The 19,159-nt window shown below is 43.8% G+C and overlaps 1 protein-coding gene across 5 annotated transcripts in view; it reads right to left on the bottom strand.

The window, feature by feature from the left end:
• The window catches only part of SIDT1 (SID1 transmembrane family member 1), a gene marked incomplete at both ends in the record, with an annotated part of 87,447 nt that overhangs the window by 13,901 nt on the left and 54,387 nt on the right, over positions 1 to 19,159 (bottom strand). For all 5 annotated transcript variants that reach the window (XM_079704964.1, XM_079704963.1, XM_079704962.1 and 2 more), the window contains 9 exons: positions 2,539 to 2,650; positions 3,284 to 3,420; positions 5,832 to 5,949; positions 6,157 to 6,280; positions 7,477 to 7,550; positions 8,942 to 9,008; positions 10,625 to 10,698; positions 11,703 to 11,848; positions 13,426 to 13,497. In XM_079704964.1, coding sequence (XP_079561090.1) covers positions 2,539 to 2,650; positions 3,284 to 3,420; positions 5,832 to 5,949; positions 6,157 to 6,280; positions 7,477 to 7,550; positions 8,942 to 9,008; positions 10,625 to 10,698; positions 11,703 to 11,848; positions 13,426 to 13,497 — 924 coding nt within the window. The remainder of the gene's footprint in view (positions 1 to 2,538; positions 2,651 to 3,283; positions 3,421 to 5,831; positions 5,950 to 6,156; positions 6,281 to 7,476; positions 7,551 to 8,941; positions 9,009 to 10,624; positions 10,699 to 11,702; positions 11,849 to 13,425; positions 13,498 to 19,159) is intronic.

The raw sequence follows: 19,159 nt of genomic DNA on the forward strand, positions 1-19,159 counted from the left end.
GTCACAGTGTTTTCCTTTTGACTTTGGTAAATCCGTAACCACTTTGGGGAGACTCCCTAGGTCCAGAAAGTTTAAATATTGGGTTAAGTTGTGTGAAGGTTATCTTCCCTTTGCCCCTCCAGACTCACCTGCCATGTCTCTCTGTCCTCACCACGCCCGGGGAGGCTGACTGCAGGGACCACTCAATGGGTTCCCTCGCTCCCCTTGGATTTGGACAATGAGAAACGCCAGCAGGAGACTGGAGGGACAGAGGAAGGAGAGTGAGCCCCGAGTACTATCTGCCTGGTACCCTCCCTGTGAGGTTGCCTGTCTGTTAACCAAAGGTCACTGCTCCACGCTCATGGAGGAAAGTGACTTCCTGACTGTGATGCCCTCCTTCTATGTTTGGGTAACCACTTCCTCTGTGCCCTTTTGGGCTTGTGGGTAATAAAAGCTTCTCTGCTACTAACCCCAGGTTACTGTGCTACCCCTTTCATTCTTCGCCACCCCACCCCTGTCCTATGAAGAGTCCCTCTGTGAATAAATCTTTTTGTCTTTGTATGTGATCGCTTTTTCCTGTTGGAACCCTGACAAACTAGTACATGGTTATAATAGACGACCTTAAATTTCTCCTTTTTTAAAAAGGTAAATTAATTCGGTATTGCATGGGGCAAAGGTGGTATAAACATATTAAAAGCTCCTCTATGTATTAATGGTCACTACCATTACATATATCTGTATTCAAGTTTATTTTTCCAACTTGCAAAGCCCAGAGAAACAGTGCCTAACTTATTTTCCTTTTGAGAGTTTAGTTTGTATGACTTCATTCACCTTTGAGTGTGGAGGATGGAGCATGAACAGAGTGCTGTACCAAATGTTCTACCCAACCAGCTATTGATGCTTCCACTGGGGGAGTTGGAGGTATACTGGCTATGTTAACACCAAGAGTTAATCTACTGACCATGCCAAAAGGAAAAACTAAACTGCCAAAATGAGAGATTGTTTTATTTGGTCTTCTAGTCTTAAAGCCACTTGTTTATGTAGAATCGCTCTTAGATCTGGGCAACAGTGGTGCCATATTTTAAAGGCCCTCATTCCCCAATGAGTGAGGAGTCTGCAGGGCAAGGGGACTGCTTCTTCTAGGCCACATTCTGAATTCCTGGACCCAAGAATTCCCTGTCCTGATGGCCTTGAGCCCGCTCTCAGAGCCTGCATAGGTCCTTTCCCTGGTTTGTCTTCCTGAGGGCAGATAGCACCACTAGAGTATGCACTTCTAGGGGCAAGGAATGGCCAGTTGGATGTTAGACAAGGGTGTTCATATGCATACCTGTGAGACCCCTTAAGATGCAGGACAGAGCCAGAGGTGAGAAGAAAAGAGGGGCAGGGGCTGGGGACCAGCTCTCCTGTACAGCTGTGTTCTGGAGTACTCTTCCATGCACCTGAGAATTTTTTTTTTTTTGCGGTATGTGGGCCTCTCACTGTTGTGGCCTCTCCTGTTGCAGAGCACAGGCTCTGGACACTCAGGCTCAGCGGCCATGGCTCACGGGCCTAGCCGCTCCGCGGCATGTGGGATCTTCCCGGACCGGGGCACGAACCCACGTCCCCTGCATCAGCAGGCAGACTCTCAACCACTGCGCCACCAGGGAAACCTGCACCTGAGAATTTTAAATTTGAACTTGTACCTTGTAGGTTGTAATGAAGGTGTATTTATCAGCTTGTTGGTCTTCCCTCTTTCTTCCTTCCTTTCTTCCACATATTTAATACTTTTTTTACTCTGCTTTATAAATTAAACATTTTTATACATATGGTAAGTGGGCTTTTATTTACAGTCTTGCCTTGGGCTCCGCAAATATTAGGGATGGGCCTAGTTTATATATATATTGGTTTTTCTTGAAATATACAAATGAATCTTTGAGTCTGACTTCCCGGACTTTAAAATGATGGGTGAAATTTAGATGCTCTAAAATGACTTGCACCTGCTCAAATGTATGCTGACTGACCAAGAGCAGATCAGAAGCTGATTTCCACAGAACACTTGGCGATCTAATGTGATACGTTCATGCCGTCAGAGGGCGTTCAGCAGGTGTCCTGCCTCTAAGATTGGCAAGTTGGGCTCCAAAACTTCCAGCCCCAGAATTTGAATATAATATAGAATTTATTCCTGTTAACCATTTAGGATGGTTAGAGAAATGCTCCTTTTAAGTGCTATGAACTGAAAAACATTCTTCTCGGTGGAACTAGCGGTGTGATGATCATGCTGTTCTACAAACGCAGTTTCAAAGTTTGGCGAATGGTAAAGCTTTTGGGACTTGGAGTTGGAAGGACGCCTCGGCTCTGAGCTAGCTTAGTGTCTCAGTTGAAAACAGAACTAGTGATAGTAGATTGTTGCTATCTTATACAGGAGAGGAAGCTCTTGGAGAGAATATATGCTATTAAACACACAGAATTCAGAGCAAGCGTTCATGGTGACAAGTAACACTTCCATTTAGGATAGGCAAGACAATCCTTTCTCAGGGTGAGTTAATCAGCATGTTTAGTATAGAGTAACAGGTGACTCACCTATCTTGAAACGACCCATGTAGTAGATCTGGGTGCTGAGGGCCAGAGAAGCCAGAATATGGATTGCAGAGAAGATGACCCAGAACAACCACAGGTCATTTTTCCCAAACACCTAGGAGTAAAGATGGAAGTTACCTTCATCTGGTTTTTTTTTTTTTCTTTTTCCCAGAGAACTCACTAAAATTGTTTCATCTCTCGTGTATGCGTAAGGTGTCAGAAACCTCGCTGTGTGTGAATTTTGGGTTTTCCCCTTCTCTGATCTCACAGGGATCTTACTGCACAAAGGGCAGGAAAAAGAATGGCTACCTGGCCAAACGAAAAACAAAGAAATGGAAAAGGAAGCAATGGGTGAGGCAGCTGAACAGCAGGTGAAGAGGCAGTAGGTCTAAAGCTGGGAGCTGATGCTCTTCAAATAACAGAAGAGGACTGACACATGTGCATGCACATTTAGAAAGTGGTTTTTGTCCTTTCAAGTCAGTCTCTCTCCCATCAGCCTGTACATCTCTATTCCAGTCTCACCTGAGTCAGGTCTCAGCTTTGTATTAACACTGTCCAGGGGCAGTGTTCCAGGGGCCTGTTACATTATTAAAAATTCTAGCTCAGTAACTAAAATGCTATGAATGGACCAATGATGAGAGTGTGTCATGAGCCAAGGATTATGGTTAGTTAAACCTGTTCACCTGAGGTCCAAAAACCAAAATACAAAGCCTCCCAAGAGGGCTGCCAGCTGTGGGGAGGGACGCACCACTCCAAGGACGGTGAGCGTGATGACCAGGGCGAAGGAGATGTAAGCAGCGTAGGCACTGGCGTTGATGTCTGGGTGGCGGGTCTGATAGAGCTTCAGCATGCAGAGGCCGGCGATTATGTACATGAACGAGGTGTCTGAGGAGAAGCCGAGACAATCGAGATCCAGTAGGTGGCAGATAGACCTCTCTTCAGCCTCAGAGAACCCCTCCCTTCAGGCCTTGGAGTATTTGCTGCCCTCAGACCGTGTGGTGACCTCCAACACACCAGCCTCTCCAGGCACATTCTAGGTAAACCCTACACACTCCACCTCTCACCCCCTCCAAGAGGGGCGTTCCTAGCTCACAGAAGAAAAGTATCAGATGATATGATGAATAATTGCCCATCCCCACTCACAGGGCTATGTGTGTATAAACGCTTCTGTCTAACAATAAGAAAAGAAGCCCTAATGGGAACAGGGCAGTGTGACAATAAAGAGAATCCTACGTGGGTGCAGGAGGTCCTTCTCAGCATACTGAAACGTAACCACATTGATTACTGCTCATATACAAGGCTTTCTAGCTTAGGGATGGAAGACAGCTAGAAATTACATGTGGCTTAGCTGCATGGGGGTTAAGGAAATGCAAATTAAAACAGCAATGCAATGTCCCATGTTACTAAAAAAATGTGGCAAAAGTGTAAATGTCTAATAATAACACATGTTAGTGATGATATGGGGGAAGTGGAAACTCTCACTCAGCCAATGGGAGTGGAAATTAATATTTTGGGGAGAAAGTTGACTGTTTTTGGTAAAATGGAAGATGCATCATCCAGGACCAGGTGACCCCAAAATTCTCCTTCTAGGTATTCCAGGGAACCTCTCTTACATGTGCACAACAGGCATAGATGAGGCTAGTCATTGTTGCACTGTCTGTACTAGCAGAATATTGGCAACCTCTAAGTGTTGTTCAATAGAGGAATTGATAAATGTGGTATATTTTTATTACAGAATGACAATCTTTAAAAATGAATGAACTGGCTATCCTTGATTTAATACCAATAAATCTTGAAAACATATTGTTGAATGAAAAAAGAAGGATGCCGAGCAAAGTGTGATAAATTAATATTAATTTGTTACAAATGAAGAAAAACTATTAAAAACAAACTGGAAGGATAAATATAAAATTAATCACAGTTGTTGCTTCTAAGGAAGGGGAGAGTTGATAAGTTTAGAAAACAGTTCAAAATGGGACCTCAACTTTACACAGTTTTATTTCTTAAAGTAGATTTAAGGCAAATATTTTAAAGTGTTGGCATTTTTTCCTTCTGAGTGGTGAATGATATTGTTCTCTATAGTTTTCCTCTATTAAAAATGTCTTCTAATTTTAAAAAATTAAAACATGACAGAGAATTTCTGTTGTGTTCTGAGTTAACAGCCAGAGGCTAGAACACAAACACAAAATAACTTCTTAAAAACCTCATCCTCGAGTGTGGAGGACATTGTTAATTGCCTTCTTCCAGCATCAGCTATTCCCTTTCTCCATCCTAACAGCATCTCGATACCAACTCAAATATCTCAGCCCCATTTTCTATTCAGAAATGCACACCCTCCCAGACCACTTGCTTTAGGAAAGCTAACCGCACCCCTGGTTCCAGGGAAGGGTCTCATTGGTCTAAAGGTAACCTCACCTCCTTTGCCACCGTGACTGGTGTAGCAGTGCTGGCCCGAGCTAACCCTCACACAGAGAAAGATTCTGGAGTAAGCTCAGGGCTGTGTAAGCTGTTGAGGCATAAGGGGCTGTCATCTGGGGAGTTTGGGGAAAAGAAGTTTCCTGCTCTCAAATGAAGGCTCCTGGAAGCCAGCTCGCTGCTTTCTCTAGACATCATGGTGCGGAGACAGGAAGCCAAGACCTGCTGTAGCTATTTCTGCCACCACGAGGGAAGGCAGCCTGAGGAGACCACCAGTGTGCAGGCTGGGTGCAACCAAGGGGATCACAGAGAAGCGGAGCCAGAGCCACCAGACAGACTACCCACAAGGCCATTCCACCTGTACATTCGGCTGGTGCGCTGATGAGTGTACTTATTATTTAATCCAATTCGAATTGGGTTTTCTATTACTTTCAACCTAAAGCAGGTAAACTGCTAAATTAAGCCAAGCTGCACTGATGATTGTACTTATTATTTAATCCAATTCAAATTGGGTTTTCGATTACTTTCAACCCAAAGCAGGTAAACTGCTAAATTGAGCCAAGCTACACTGAGGGAGATTTCTAGATGTCTGTTGGTGGTTTCTACCTGACCTGCTGCCTGACACTTAGCCCATTGCCCACCTGCAGATCTAGCCATGAGATCAGTACCCAGTGTTCACTCTTTTGTAGTCTATAAAAGGTGGTCAGAGAGAAAAAAATGGTACAATGTGGGGAAACCATGCCCTGTGGTGAGGTGCCCTCAGATCACTTCATGTAAAATGCAATTTAATTCTTGCAAGCACGACCTTGGCATTTCTGAGAGGGTCCCAGGATAAGACTCCTATAACTCAAAGCTGTGTAGCTGATGTAAATTCTAATTACCGAATTGGAAGTTGGAGTAATTAGGGCAGACATGGTAACAAGCACTGAGCACCCCTTCCGTCATCAGTGCGATGCCCATAGCATAGAAGAGACCGAAGTGTTTGGGAATCCCATACTCCTGAAAAAGCAGAAAGCTTGGTCAGTGGAAAGATACTCCTTAGTGACTCAGCCACAGAACCAGGATGCCCATGCTCTGGCCTCGTGTGGTCCATTACACATAATCCATCGTCACACCGTCTAGCCAGATGTCCCTCCTCTTTGCAGATCCCGTTTGGAACCATGACCCTTCCTAGCTCTCACCTCCCTCATCCCACCCTCTCCTCACCATGGCAAAGATGTCCTTGGCTTCCAGGGCTCTTCGATGGAGAATGTCCCGGCGCAAGACTATCAGCAGGAAGAGGCAGCCCAGGAGCATGTGGCCCAGGTTACTGAGAATGTTGTTGAAGGCACTAAGGGGATGACAGAGAGACCATGAGAGAGTCAAGGTATCAACGAGCTTTAGAGACTGAATGAGGCATGGATGAGCGAGTGAAATCAGCATTCAGTGTTTTCAAGTGCCAACCTTTCCATGAGATTTCAGGACCGAGATCATCAGAAAGCGTCTTTAACCTAACGCCACGTTAGGATGCTTAGCCTGTGATAATGTGTCCGTTTCCTCTCAGGGATGCCTTCTTAGCTTCCCTAACACCCACTCAATCCTCCCTTGTGCTGATGGCACTGGTGGGGAATGAATCCCAGGAAAAAGAGTCTCTCCACAGATGGGCATTTGGGCCAAGCGTTTCAGCTACACTGTGAGAGTGAATTCACATAGATGGATGGACCCACGTTATGTGTCCATACTCAGCTCTGTAACCATGAATTTCAGGATAAGTGTCATCTGGTCACAGCCAGCAGATTCATTTAAGGAAACTGAGACTAGTTCAGTTCTGGATCAAGAAGCCAGGCTTGCAACTCCCAGGCATATGCTCTCTCCACTTCGCCATGTTCTGGAGGCTGGAGCATGGCCTTGGAGGCAGCAGGCCGTGGTGTGAGTCTCAACATCACTAACAGCTGAGGGACCTTCCGCAAGTCCTTACCTTTCTAACTAAGCCTTAACATCTTCATCTAAAAATGGGGGTAATAATAATCCTATCTATCTCATGAGGTTGTTTAACAGATTGAATGTACTAGTGGCTCATGCCCATGGATGAGGGTCATCACAGCTAGGGACCTGGTATTTTCAAACACATCTCTGGGGCTTCCCTGGTGGCGCAGTGTTTGAGAGTCCGCCTGCCGATGCAGGGGACACGGGTTCGTGCCCCAGTCCGGGAAGATCCCACATGCCACGGAGCGGCTGGGCCCGTGAGCCATGGCCGCTGAGCCTGCGCGTCTGGAGCCTGTGTTCCGCAACGGGAGAGGCCACAACAGTGAGAGGCCCGCGTACCCCCCCAAAACCCCCAAAAAACCCCACATCTCTGCCTTCTCCTCAGGACTGTTTCCTGTTTACAGGAATGGAAGAGGCATACCTGATCTCAACTTCCTGATTTCATTCCTCTTTACCCTTGATTGGGGGTGGTTTCCACAATTGTTTCTAGTATTTTTAAAAACTGAAATCGCCACATTACACAGAAAGGCATCTCTCATTGCCTCAGAGGACTGGGCTTACCTCAGGACACCCCAGGGGTGAGCACAGAGGAAGTTGTAGTAGCAGATGTCCTGGTTACCAGTGACATTGACTATCTGTAAAACCAAGAGTGAGAAGAGGAGATGCTGTTTTCCTCCCCCCGCCTGAGCCTGAAATCACAAAACGTGGACAGTGCTCACAGCGATCAACTGTCAGTGATTTACAGTGTAACCAGTGCTCCTTCTCAGCAGGGGATGGGTCATTATCTTCAGCCTTTACACAGTATAGACACATTTCCTTTAAATGCTGCCATCTTGCTTTGAATTGAAATATTCCGTGTCCCTCGTTATGTGGCCTCACGGCAGAATGCAACTGAGTATATTTCCTTTGTTCTCATTATAAAAGGATTTTGAGAGGATGCTAACATTGGGACCTGCCTATTAGGACGGTCATGGTACATCCTATTTTCTAGATGAATCCTGGGAGGGTAAGGAGCTGTTCCATCCTCTGTGTGGAAATGATAACCACAGGGCAGGTGGACATAAGGAGATGTGTGATCAGTTTTCCATAGTTATCACTCTCGCTATCATTAAGAACCTTCCTAGATCACAGCATAGCTGTATCTTCTGACAGAGCCCCAAAGTATTCAGAGAATATTTAGATTATAAATGGTGGTGCTCAAACCTTAGGAAGTCCTCATCCTCATCACGTATTAAGCATGGAATTGGTGAAATATGATTAAACTCCTGGCTCTCAAACTTGGCTGTACACTGGAATCACTGGGAGTTTCATCAATACTGATGCCTGATTCCACTCTGCTCTAACTGGTGTGGGGTGCAGCTTGGACACTGGGATTTTTTAAAGTCCCCCAGATGATTTTAATGCAAAGTTTGAGAACCATTGCATTAGAAACACCTTTAGCCTGGTGCTATTCTAAATGGGCTTTTTCATGTGTAATAGATTCCAGACAAGATCACTTAAGTGACCTGGACCCTAGGGTTCTGTGAAGGTGCAGTGGGGATTCTCAAGCTATTTTAATTATTGTTTTTGTTTGTTTTTAAATTTATTTTATATTTTCTTTTAATATCTCATTAGTTTTGTGAAGCTGTTTTTACTTTTACAAAACATATTTACCCTCAATGACAGGACACAGGCTAAATTAGACATCACGTTTCTTTGTTTTGGTCTGGAACTTTACTCATCATCCTATGATGATCAGAAGTTCAGACTGGTAAAAAAATAGACATAGTTGATAGATACCAAGACTAAATGAGTGCAAGGTAATAATTTCAGATTGGTAGTCAAAATAATACAAGAGGTCTGTGATAAAACAATTGGGAACTAGATTTAAAGGTCAAAGATGAACCAGTGGAGAAATCCAGTGGGAACCCAAATGGGGAATTAATTCTTGGGCGGAGCTCAAGTTATACCTTTCTCTGTAAGTCACAGCAAAGATCTTTCCCTGCAGTATGAAAGGTGGGATTTTGGAGTTCGGGGCAGCACTTACTGTCTGGTAGGTGATAACCAGCTGGATCACAGGCAGCGCATAAAACACAGCAATGGTAATGATGTTCCTACGCAGGCAAAGAATCAGAAATGGTTATTTCCAAAATAACAATGGAAACTTTGCCCTTTTATTTATTTATTTATTTTTTGGCGGTACGCGGGCCTCTCACTGTTGTGGCCTCTCCCCTTACGGAGCACAGGCTCCGGACGTGCAGGCTCAGCGGCCATGGCTCACGGGCCCAGCCACTCCGCGGCATGTGGGATCTTCCCAGACAGGGGCACGAACCCGTGTCCCCTGCATCGGCAGGTGGACTCCCAACCACTGCGCCACCAGGGAAGCCCTGCCTTCTTTTTTTTTTTTTTTTTAAAAGAATCTTTCCACCCCATAACTCCCTAGTTAACTCAAAAAAGCAATTAGAAACTGATTATGTGGTTCCTGTTTCTCCAATCTTCCTCTCATACAGTTACTTGTAAAACAGTGTAAATAATGCTTGCTTCTGGTTTAACCAATTATTAATGAGGGCCTATCTATTTAGGATATTGTTAGATTAAAAGTGATCAGAGAGGGACTTCCCTGATGGTGCAGTGGTTAAGAATCCGCCTGCCAATGCAGGGGACACAGGTTTGATCCCTGGTCTGGGAAGATCCCACATGCTGCAGAGCAACTAAGCCCATGCGCCACAACTACTGAGCTTATGCTCTAGAGCTCACGGTCCACAACTGCTGAGCCCACGTGCCACAACTACTGAAGCCCACGCGCCTAGAGCCTGTGCTCCGCAACAAGAGAAGCCCACCGCAGTGAGAAGCCTGCACACTGCAATGAAGAGTAGCCTCTGCTCGACGCAACTAGAGAAAGCCTGCACACAGCAACAAAGACCCAACGCAACCAAAAATAAATAAATTAAAAAAATAAAAATAAGTTGTGACTTAAAAAAAATTTAAAAAAACAGTGATCCGAGAGTAGGTAATGGGTGATGGATCTCACAAAGGGATGTGGCTTTTTTAGATATCTCTTAGTTCCCAAATGATGGTCCTACTGTGGAGTTCCATGTGGTCCCCACTGGCCCTTGTTTTCCTCTAATATCTGTATCCCAGTAAAAGGGTATCCTTCCAGAAAAAAGAATGGGAAGTGCTATCACAAGTGTCAGCTGGGGGTTTCTGAGAGGAAGGAGGGGACCCTGCCAGGCACCTCAGACTCTCTGCTTGTAGGAAGACTGCATCTGTGTCTGACCATTGCAGGTCTATTTATCATTGGCTGATGGTATCATCTTCACTCAGGGTGGTTTCCAGCTACTATGAGATGCTCTAGGCATCTCATCCCTCTAATCACTGGCTCTTCCAAGAGCAAGTCCTGGTGAGGAGAAGAGGGAAGGTGGTGACATTAATGTTATCGTTACTGTATTTTCCTAGAAAAGGATTTAGTGTCTCCCTATGGGATTCCACTACTGTTCTTATTTAATACTTTGTATTTATTTAATTTAGGGCTGGTTGCCTTTGGTAGTTCATTTTTGTCTTTCCTATCGAATGTGTCATGAATTCTTTAAACACCTATACCTGTGCCTCATTAAACACTGAAGCCTGTGATTTGATTCACTTATATGAATCTCATAAGTGATTGTGGCTTTTACAAAGAAAACTTTAATTTTACTAGAGAGAACCATAGCCCTCCTGGTCATCTACTCACCAAAAATAAATCTTATATTTTTTGCTGACAATTCTCCGGTCCTTCCTGGACAGATCTGACAGGTAAAGGAACATCTGGGATGCCAAATAAAAAGAGAATGCAAAACTGTACTTGGATTTCTTGCATAAAATATAAAGGAGAGCTTTACACATTTCAATTCAGTCACTCACTAGGGATTAAAATTATTTAACAAGACTTTTCTTTTAATTTTGCTTTTCTCAGGATGCCTTTAAAAATCCTAGTATTTCCCTTGGCTTTAGGGAAATTGGCTGATGTGGGAAACCTACTGGGAGTCTTGAATGCTTCTTAAATCTCAAGAATTGGTTTCCCAGGTTTCAGAGATGCCCATTGTGTGATTCTTGAATTCCGAGGTTGAAACGGTACGATTCACCTTTGTGCCCCTTATTGGATACAACACAATGTGATACATACAAGCCAGAAAGAAATGATCTTTTACTCCTGAAGGATTTTATGTATACAACCAGGGAGTTTTTCCAAGTACACCCTTCAAATGAATCTTTTCCTCCATTTGGTTGGATCCCTTCCTCATTTTTGTCTATGGTCAGCCACTTCAGACCCTGAGAGTGTTTTAGCACTCTGTTTTCTTTACTGCTCTCACTTTCTCCCTCCAGAAAGAAGTGTTAATTAACCAAGTATTGCTTTTAGTATGTAGCTAAGTTTTATCTAAAAATCCCCCTGAACATATATACACTACCAGATGTAAAATAGCTAGCTAGTGGGAAGCAGCTGCATAGCACAGGGAAATCAGCTCGGTGCTTTGTGACCACCTAGAGGGGTGGGATAGGGAGGGTGGGAGGGAAATGCAGGAGGGAGGAAATATGGGATATATGTATATGTATAGCTGATTCACTTTGTTATACAGCAGAAACTAACACACCATTGTAAAGCAATTATACCCCAATAAAGATCTTTAAAAAATAAAAAAATAAAAAGCTCACTGAGAAATGTGACTCCCCCTGAAGAAAAAAAATATATAAAGGAAATTGAGGTATTGCTGAAGTTGTATTTGGCTCCTGAACTTTTCGCCCTCTCGAAGAGCACCACCAGGCAGAAGTACCTTGGTCCGGATGACGTTCTTATCGCTCTCAATGTCTGGCATGGTGTCGAAGTCACTCTCCTCCACGGAGCTGTCCGTGTCTGACTGGCCCGGCTGTCTGCCATTGGAGGAGGACATTTGCCTGCCAGGACTGGAGCTTGACTCATCTGAAACAGAGGAGACTCATCTGCCTTCCCAAGTCGAGAAGAACCCATGGAGTCCATCTTTCTCTGCAAAAAGCACAGTGCTGGGCCTCCCTGGTGGCACAGTGGTTGAGAGTCCGCCTGCCGATGCAGGGGATACGGGTTCGTGCCCTGGTCCGGGAGGATCCCATATGCCGCGGAGCGGCTGGGCCCGTGAGCCATGGCCGCTGGGCCTGCGCATCCGGAGCCTGTGCTCCACAACGGGAGAGGCCACAACAGTGAGAGGCCCGCATACCGCAAAAAAAAAAAAAAAAAAAAAAAGCACAGTGCTGACTCATTCCTGAAAACGTTGTGTTGGTAAAAACCAACTCCTTACCCACAGCACATGTTCTTTCTCTCAATTCCTCCTCAATGGACTTCTAATTTTCCTCTCCTCCTATTTTTATATTTAAATCATCTCTTTCTAGGGCTGAATACATAATATAAAGACATCTGCTCTGTTAACTATTTGGATGCAAAAATAATATTATGCTTATATTTCATGTTTCATATTTTAAAATATGAGCACAAATGTATAAACATACACATGCACATAATTATGTATAGCATCTACCACATGTACGTGTAAGTACCCACATGTCCAGCAGCTATACATTTCTCATGGATAAAGTATTTGTACACCGAAATCCCCCACATGCCGTATCTATGATTATATAATGGAAACAACATTCTCAGGAAGAAGAATCCTTGTGTTCCTGTGAATGTTTCCCAGAGCAGATGGGAATTTGCACAGCCTAATGAGCACATGAGCAGAGCCTACCTTCTGCTTTATTTCTTCTATTCAGATGGTTAAAAAAAAAACCAAACCCTGTTTGTGCAGAGCCAGAAATAAGTCTCCAGCACTGAGCCCACATGCTTCTCAAAGTTACAGAATAACAGGGCAGGCATACAGGATTCCCAGCCCCTCTACGCTGACAGCTTAAGGCGCACCATTCATAGGCCCGCAAGCATCATGGAAGTGTGTGGAAGCGTCAATGCACGCAGACTCTAACAAGACAGGGATCAGAATTCTGTCCCCTTCAGGCCACTGAACGAGCCCTAGGGGTTGCCATGTGAATGACTGGGTGGCAGTGAGCAGGTTCATTTATGCAGTTAGCCCAAATGGAAGATCGTTAGGCTTCAGCCGTGTTCACCTGCTGCACAGCCTGTCTTCTGATCGCCCTTACTCCACTGAAACCTGAGAATGAAACAATGGGTCAGTTGATGTCGGGCTCCCTGACGTCAGACTCTTGACGCGTCTTTCACGCCCTAAACTCAGGCTGGGTACGAAAAAATCCCCAAGGGAGTTGATGGCAGCCATAGAAAATTCTGCTCAAGTGTGGCTAGCAGACCCAAGAAACGGATCAATAGAACCAGAGAAAATTAGAGCTGGAAGGAACCTTCCAGATCATCGAGCCAATTCATCTTATAAATAAAAGATAATCTTATACGATGACTGCCTTGCCCACTCTCACAGTTATTAGTGGCTGGAGGGCTCCTTGTATCCTATTCTTTGGAGAACCAGGAAACACTTCCATGAATGGACTCATTGTAGGAAATACCTATTGCCCCATAATTGCTTTCTTCAGGGGTGCTGGCAGCAATGGGATGTGACACCGACGTATTTCCAGAGCCTGTTAAAAAGAAAAACAAAGAGGCAAACACTTTATGTCCAGTTGCCAAAATGAAAGAACATAACTCTAAATAGTTTGATTTTCTTTTCACTCTAATATAGGAGCCTGCAGGCCAATTTTATGGTCTGCAGACCAAATCTAGCCTGCCACCCATTTTTGTATGGCCCTTAAACTTAAAATGGTTTTAAATTTTTTAAATGGTTAGGGAAAAATCAGAAGGCGAAGAGTATTTTATGGCAGGTAAAATTATAAATTTCAGTATTCATATATGACGTTCTACTGAAACACAGCCACTCGTTAAGTATGTCTATGGCTGCTTTTGGCTACAATGGCAGAGTGGAGCAGTTGCAACAGAGACTACATGGCCCACAGAGCCTAAAACATTTACCATTTGGCACTTTACAGAAAAAACATTGCTGATTCCTGCCTGACAGTATTGCAGAATCATAAGAACAAAGGAGCATGGGTCCTGGAATCACTGTGAGGAAGGCCACCACTGAACATAAACACCAGAAATAAACTTCTGTGATTAAGGGGCTATAATTCGGAGGTTTATTTGTCACAGTCATTAACAGTACCCTAACTATAGACAGGATGAGCCCTGACAGGATGGAAATTACTGCACTCCTTGGAACAAAAAATAATGACAACATGAACTAAGGATGTGCAGGAATATGAGTTATTTGGGGGATAGTTCAGAGGTAGAATAGGCATGTCTGTTGCCAAATGGTTGTTGGCAGTGAGAGAAAAACATTCTCTAAGATGACGCGCCTCAAACTTTTCCAAATATTACATATTTGCATATTACATGTGCAAATAGTAAGCGAAGAATGATACTAAAATCATAAACCCCAGAATTTTTGGCATTTTCTGTTCCTGGGAAGCCCCCTGGCATGGGAAGTAGACACATGCGTCGGAGAATGCTTGAGTTCTGCTGCAGCGGGGGGTTGAAATGGTCTGTAGGAGGCAAAGGGTTTTCGTGTGTGTGATCAAAAGAGAAAAAAAGGCAAAAACTAAAGTCAAAGCAAGTGAGCAAACAAAAACAATCACTGTTTTGTTAGGCGACAACTTCACTAAAAAGAAAAAGCCAGCTGTGTAGGTTTGTTCAGACTTCGATGATTTCTGCACTCTGCCTCGCAATCGAGCAGGACCTGGTTTGGATGTAGTCGCTAGTTCTTTTCACCCCGAGGCAACCACAACAACAATGGTTCTGTGATGGACAAGAGCATCGAGATTTTCATGAGCAGTGCACTTGTTTCAAATCTGTGCACTTCTATATGCACAATTAAATAGGAGATTGTTCAACACGGGATAACGGTATTCTGTTAACGTTTCTAATGTCTAAGACCTTCTTAGAATGCAAAAACCGAAGCATTACCTCCTAAACTTCAAACATGATGGATGTGCCCAGAAGGCAAGCCATATTTCTATTTAACTGTATGGCATTTAGAAAGCAGAATTAAACACAAAATATCAGTTTGTAGGACAGACCAAGATGTTCTGGCTGGGAATAAGCAAACATATAAAGTTGTGAATGAGCTCATCTTAACGGGGAAACTTGTTCTGGTATGTTTTTCTCTGTGCGCGAGCGCTTTGCCATCTGTCTGCTTTACTAACTTAGAATAGGATATGCTTGCATGCTTGCCTTTTATATTAATTGCTCCATGTGAGGAGAAAAACTTCATTTCATTTTGAGCATGCTTGGCTCTTTCAGGGACGTCACATTTATAATTGTCCTGCCCCCTTCCGTCTCCAGACTCAGGAGGTTGGAAGCAGAAGAGGGAGTCAGCAACGCTGTGAACTAGCTGCCATGCGATTTCATTTTTATGCCAGTTGGCTACCTATTCCAATGAGTGTCATGATGTATCTCAAAAGTTGAGGAGAAAATGAAGAAAACCACTAATCTTTGCAGAAGGATGTAAAAGTAAAATTCCTCTAGAGGAAAAAACTGGGCAGGCAAAGTTGGGAAAAAGCAGAGTAGAGAGTCAGGACTAGGGTCTGAGACCCGTTGCCACAGAGCCTGAGGATGTCCTGTGCTCCCTGACCCCTCTGAACTCAGCACGCTGCTTGTCTTATCCCTTCTGGGCCCTGCTCTCTGCTGGGAGGCTGATTCAGTAATCGCTCCATCCAGGGAAGGATCTGATTGGCCATTTGGTTCTTAAATCTGCAAACTTGGCAAGTTCACCAAGCTCTCTCACTTGAGAAAGTACCCTCCTCTTAGGCTGCACCCAGGTTCGTGGTGACAGCTCATGTGATCCCAGAGGCCTGTGAGTCACGTTTCATCTGTCTCTCTTTCAAGGTGGTAACTGAATTTCTGTATAGGCTCTTTAACAATGATGTGAAGTGTGGGTTTTTTCCACTGAGAGCCACTGGAGGACATGTTTTTAGAACACAGAGCCTTGCCCAGTGCCCCTTAGATTACCACAGAGGCCCCTGTCCTAAGTGCTAAGTGAGGAATAGAGAATACAGTGTGCATCCATTCACACTGCAGCAGTAAAGTCCCTTCACAGCCTGAAGCTACTCTTTACCAACACTATTTCCATTTCACCTGGGCTCCAGGCTCTTATCTCCTTCTTTATCCCATGAAGTATGAAAGAACTTCCTTTGCTTTTTTTTTTTTTTTTTTTGTGCGGTACGCGGACCTCTCACTGTTGTGGCCTCTCCCGTTGCGGAGCACAGGCTCCGGACATGCAGGCTCAGCGGCCATGGCCCACGGGCCCAGCCACTCCGCGGCATGTGGGATCTTCCCAGTCCGGGGCACGAACCCACGTCCCCTGCATCGGCAGGCGGACTCTCAACCACTGCGCCACCAGGGAAGCCCTTCCTTTGCTTTTTAGTTTAGTTGGAGCCAATGTCAACATTTTTCAAACACAACTTTAAAAACTGCAGGCAAATCAAAGAAAAACACATGCAGGGGAGCCGATGGATTTTCCAAATGCAACCTTCCTATCATTACATAACTAAAACAGAGCTGCCGACAGTTTAGCAAATTGTAGGGACCTGGCTCCATTTCCTCCATCTCAGGCATACCTAGGGTGAAAGCCTCAGGCCAAGTTCCTCAGATATCCAGCTCCATGTTAATTGCAGCAGACAACATGCCAAATCTAGTGGGGTCCCCTTTCTCAAACGCTGCTCCTAGCATTTCTTCTAGGCACTAGCCCCCAGGGCATTTCCTGTAGCTCTAAGCTCCATTAAACTTCTTGTAGCCCCCGTGGGCACACTGATACTGGCCCTTGGAGACAAAGACATTTCTGTATCCTTGCTCCTCTCTAAAGGTTCCTCCCCTGAATCTTTCACATTAGTTTTCAGATAAGGTCCCTCACTTGCCTCTGTCTCTTGCTACAGGCTGGTTTCTCCGTGCTCTGTTTCATATGATTAAGAGTCACTAACTGGTTCCTCCCTAGGCTAGAGCTTATCTTCTCTGCTCTTGTTTGAAGAACCTAGGTCTTGTCTCACCAGTGGTCATGTACCATCTTTCCCGGTAGCCTCTCAGCATTACATAGGTTCCTTACTTCCTCCTGATTTCAAAGCCCTTTGTGGTGAACATTCCTATTTCCTACTTCCTAACTAAGCTGGAATTTTGTTTGGGTATCCTCCCTCATCTGTGCCTGGCAGCCCATATTTTTAAGTCAGTGATTCTCGGTTGGGGGTAGGGGTGGGGGGAACATTTTGCTCCTAAGAGGACGTTTGACAAGGTCTGGGCATAACTTTAGTTGTCATAGGGAGGGAGTGTATTACTGAATTCTAGTAGGTTAAGGTGAAGGATGTGGTTAAACATCCTATAATGTACAGGGCAGCTCCCAACAACAAAGAATCATCTGGCTGTAATGTCAATAATGTTGAGTTTGAGAAACCCTGGTCCTAGAAAAAGATGACCTCACCCTAATTCGATAAGCAGGCTTGATTGATCTGTAAGTAAATAGATTCCTTTGCAGTGACTGGTTTAGCAACAAGTATATGATCCTCTCTAGGCCAATGAAACATGAGAGAAGTTGCTAGGTGCTTCTGAAACAGTCCTTCCTTCTGGACATTGTCAGGTGAGGACCCATCTCACTACCAGCTCTGGGGGCAAAGCAGAGTCAAGGGAATGGCAGGAAAAAGGACCAGAGCCACTGGACTCAGTGAAACCTGAAGCCCACCCTTCTGCTCAACTTCCAGGGAGAGGAGACACTCTTTATAGTTTAGGTATGTTTGAGATAAACTTTGCTGTTACCTGCAGCCACATGAATCCAACGGATGCATCTTTATTTATTTTTTTGGTCACTCATTCATTTCTGCTTGTTATCTGAAGGGTACCTCTAGCTCTTAGCTAATTTTCAGAGCCTTCTTGATCTTGGACAGTGATTTGGCTCAAGTCCCAGCTCTGTCTACCAGTACTTCACTGTTCAGGAGACCCTTCTGAATACGAAATTCCTTTAATTGTCATTGCAGTGATAAAATGACTTCACTCATACAATAAAAATAACAGAGCATCCATTCACAGAGCACCTATCAGATCCAACCAATTAGGCTTTCTAAGTTTGACTAGGCCTAAATAAGAGCAAAACCTGGAGAGCATCAGAGGGAAAAGGCTGAGATCCAGAGAGAAGACATTTCATTTTAACATTTTATGAATAAAATAGAAAGTAGTACTTAGCATTTTAAAGACAATAGAGCAGGTGTTCTTTTATATTCCTTTACATTGGCTGTTGAATGTTATTAAAACCAATTGCCTGGATGCCTGGAAAAATAGACACATTGACATTAAGGAAGACAAAAGTCAAAGGAAGGCAGGAGAAGCAGACCTCCAGCAGAGGGAGAGATACTCCTGCTGGGTGGGGTAGGGAGTCACTTTGTGTCTTTCTAACTTAACTGTAGAAAACACAGAACTAAACATCTGCTGCATACCTACTGTATAGCACAGCGAACTCTACTCAATCCTCTGCGGTGACCTAAATAGGAAGGAGATCCAAAAAAAGAGGGGATATATGTATATGTATAGCTGATTCACTTTGCTGTACAGTAGAAACTAACACAACATTGTAAAACAACTACACTCCAATAAAAATTAGAAAAAAAATCTGCTGCATGTGACTTAAAAATCAAGTCTCACTCCATCATTCCTTTTCCAAATGATCATTCTATGCCAAGTAGCTTGTGAGCACTGAGTAACTCATGCTGATTTAGGCTTTTCAAAAAATAGGACACTTACAAAAGGTGCAGACTTCCAGTTATAAAATATAAGTAAGTCCTGGGGATGTAATGTACAACATGGTGACTAGAGTTGATAACACTGTATTGTATATTTGAAAATTGCTAAAAGAATAGATCTTAAAAGTTCTCATCACAAGAAAAAATAGTATAACTATGTGTGGTGATAGATGTTAATTAGATTTCTAGTGGTGAGCATTTTGCAATATATACAAATATAGAATCATGTACACCCAAAACTTATACAATGTTATATGTCAATTATATCTCAAGTTTTAAAAATAAGGACATTTATTTTTTTTTAAAGATTTGATAAAAAGATCAAGCAACTGAATTCCTTTGTTCAAATCCTCCGAGTGGAGGAAAGGGCATATTACAATGGTTGGATAATCAATTACTCTGGATTTCCCAAAGTTATAAGACTCTATTATACTTGCTAGTCTCAAATACTTCAGTTTTCTAGATCCTTGAA

Source organism: Hyperoodon ampullatus (genome assembly GCF_949752795.1).
Source record: "Hyperoodon ampullatus genome assembly, chromosome: 5".
In the NCBI taxonomy this organism is placed as follows: domain Eukaryota; kingdom Metazoa; phylum Chordata; class Mammalia; order Artiodactyla; family Ziphiidae; genus Hyperoodon; species Hyperoodon ampullatus.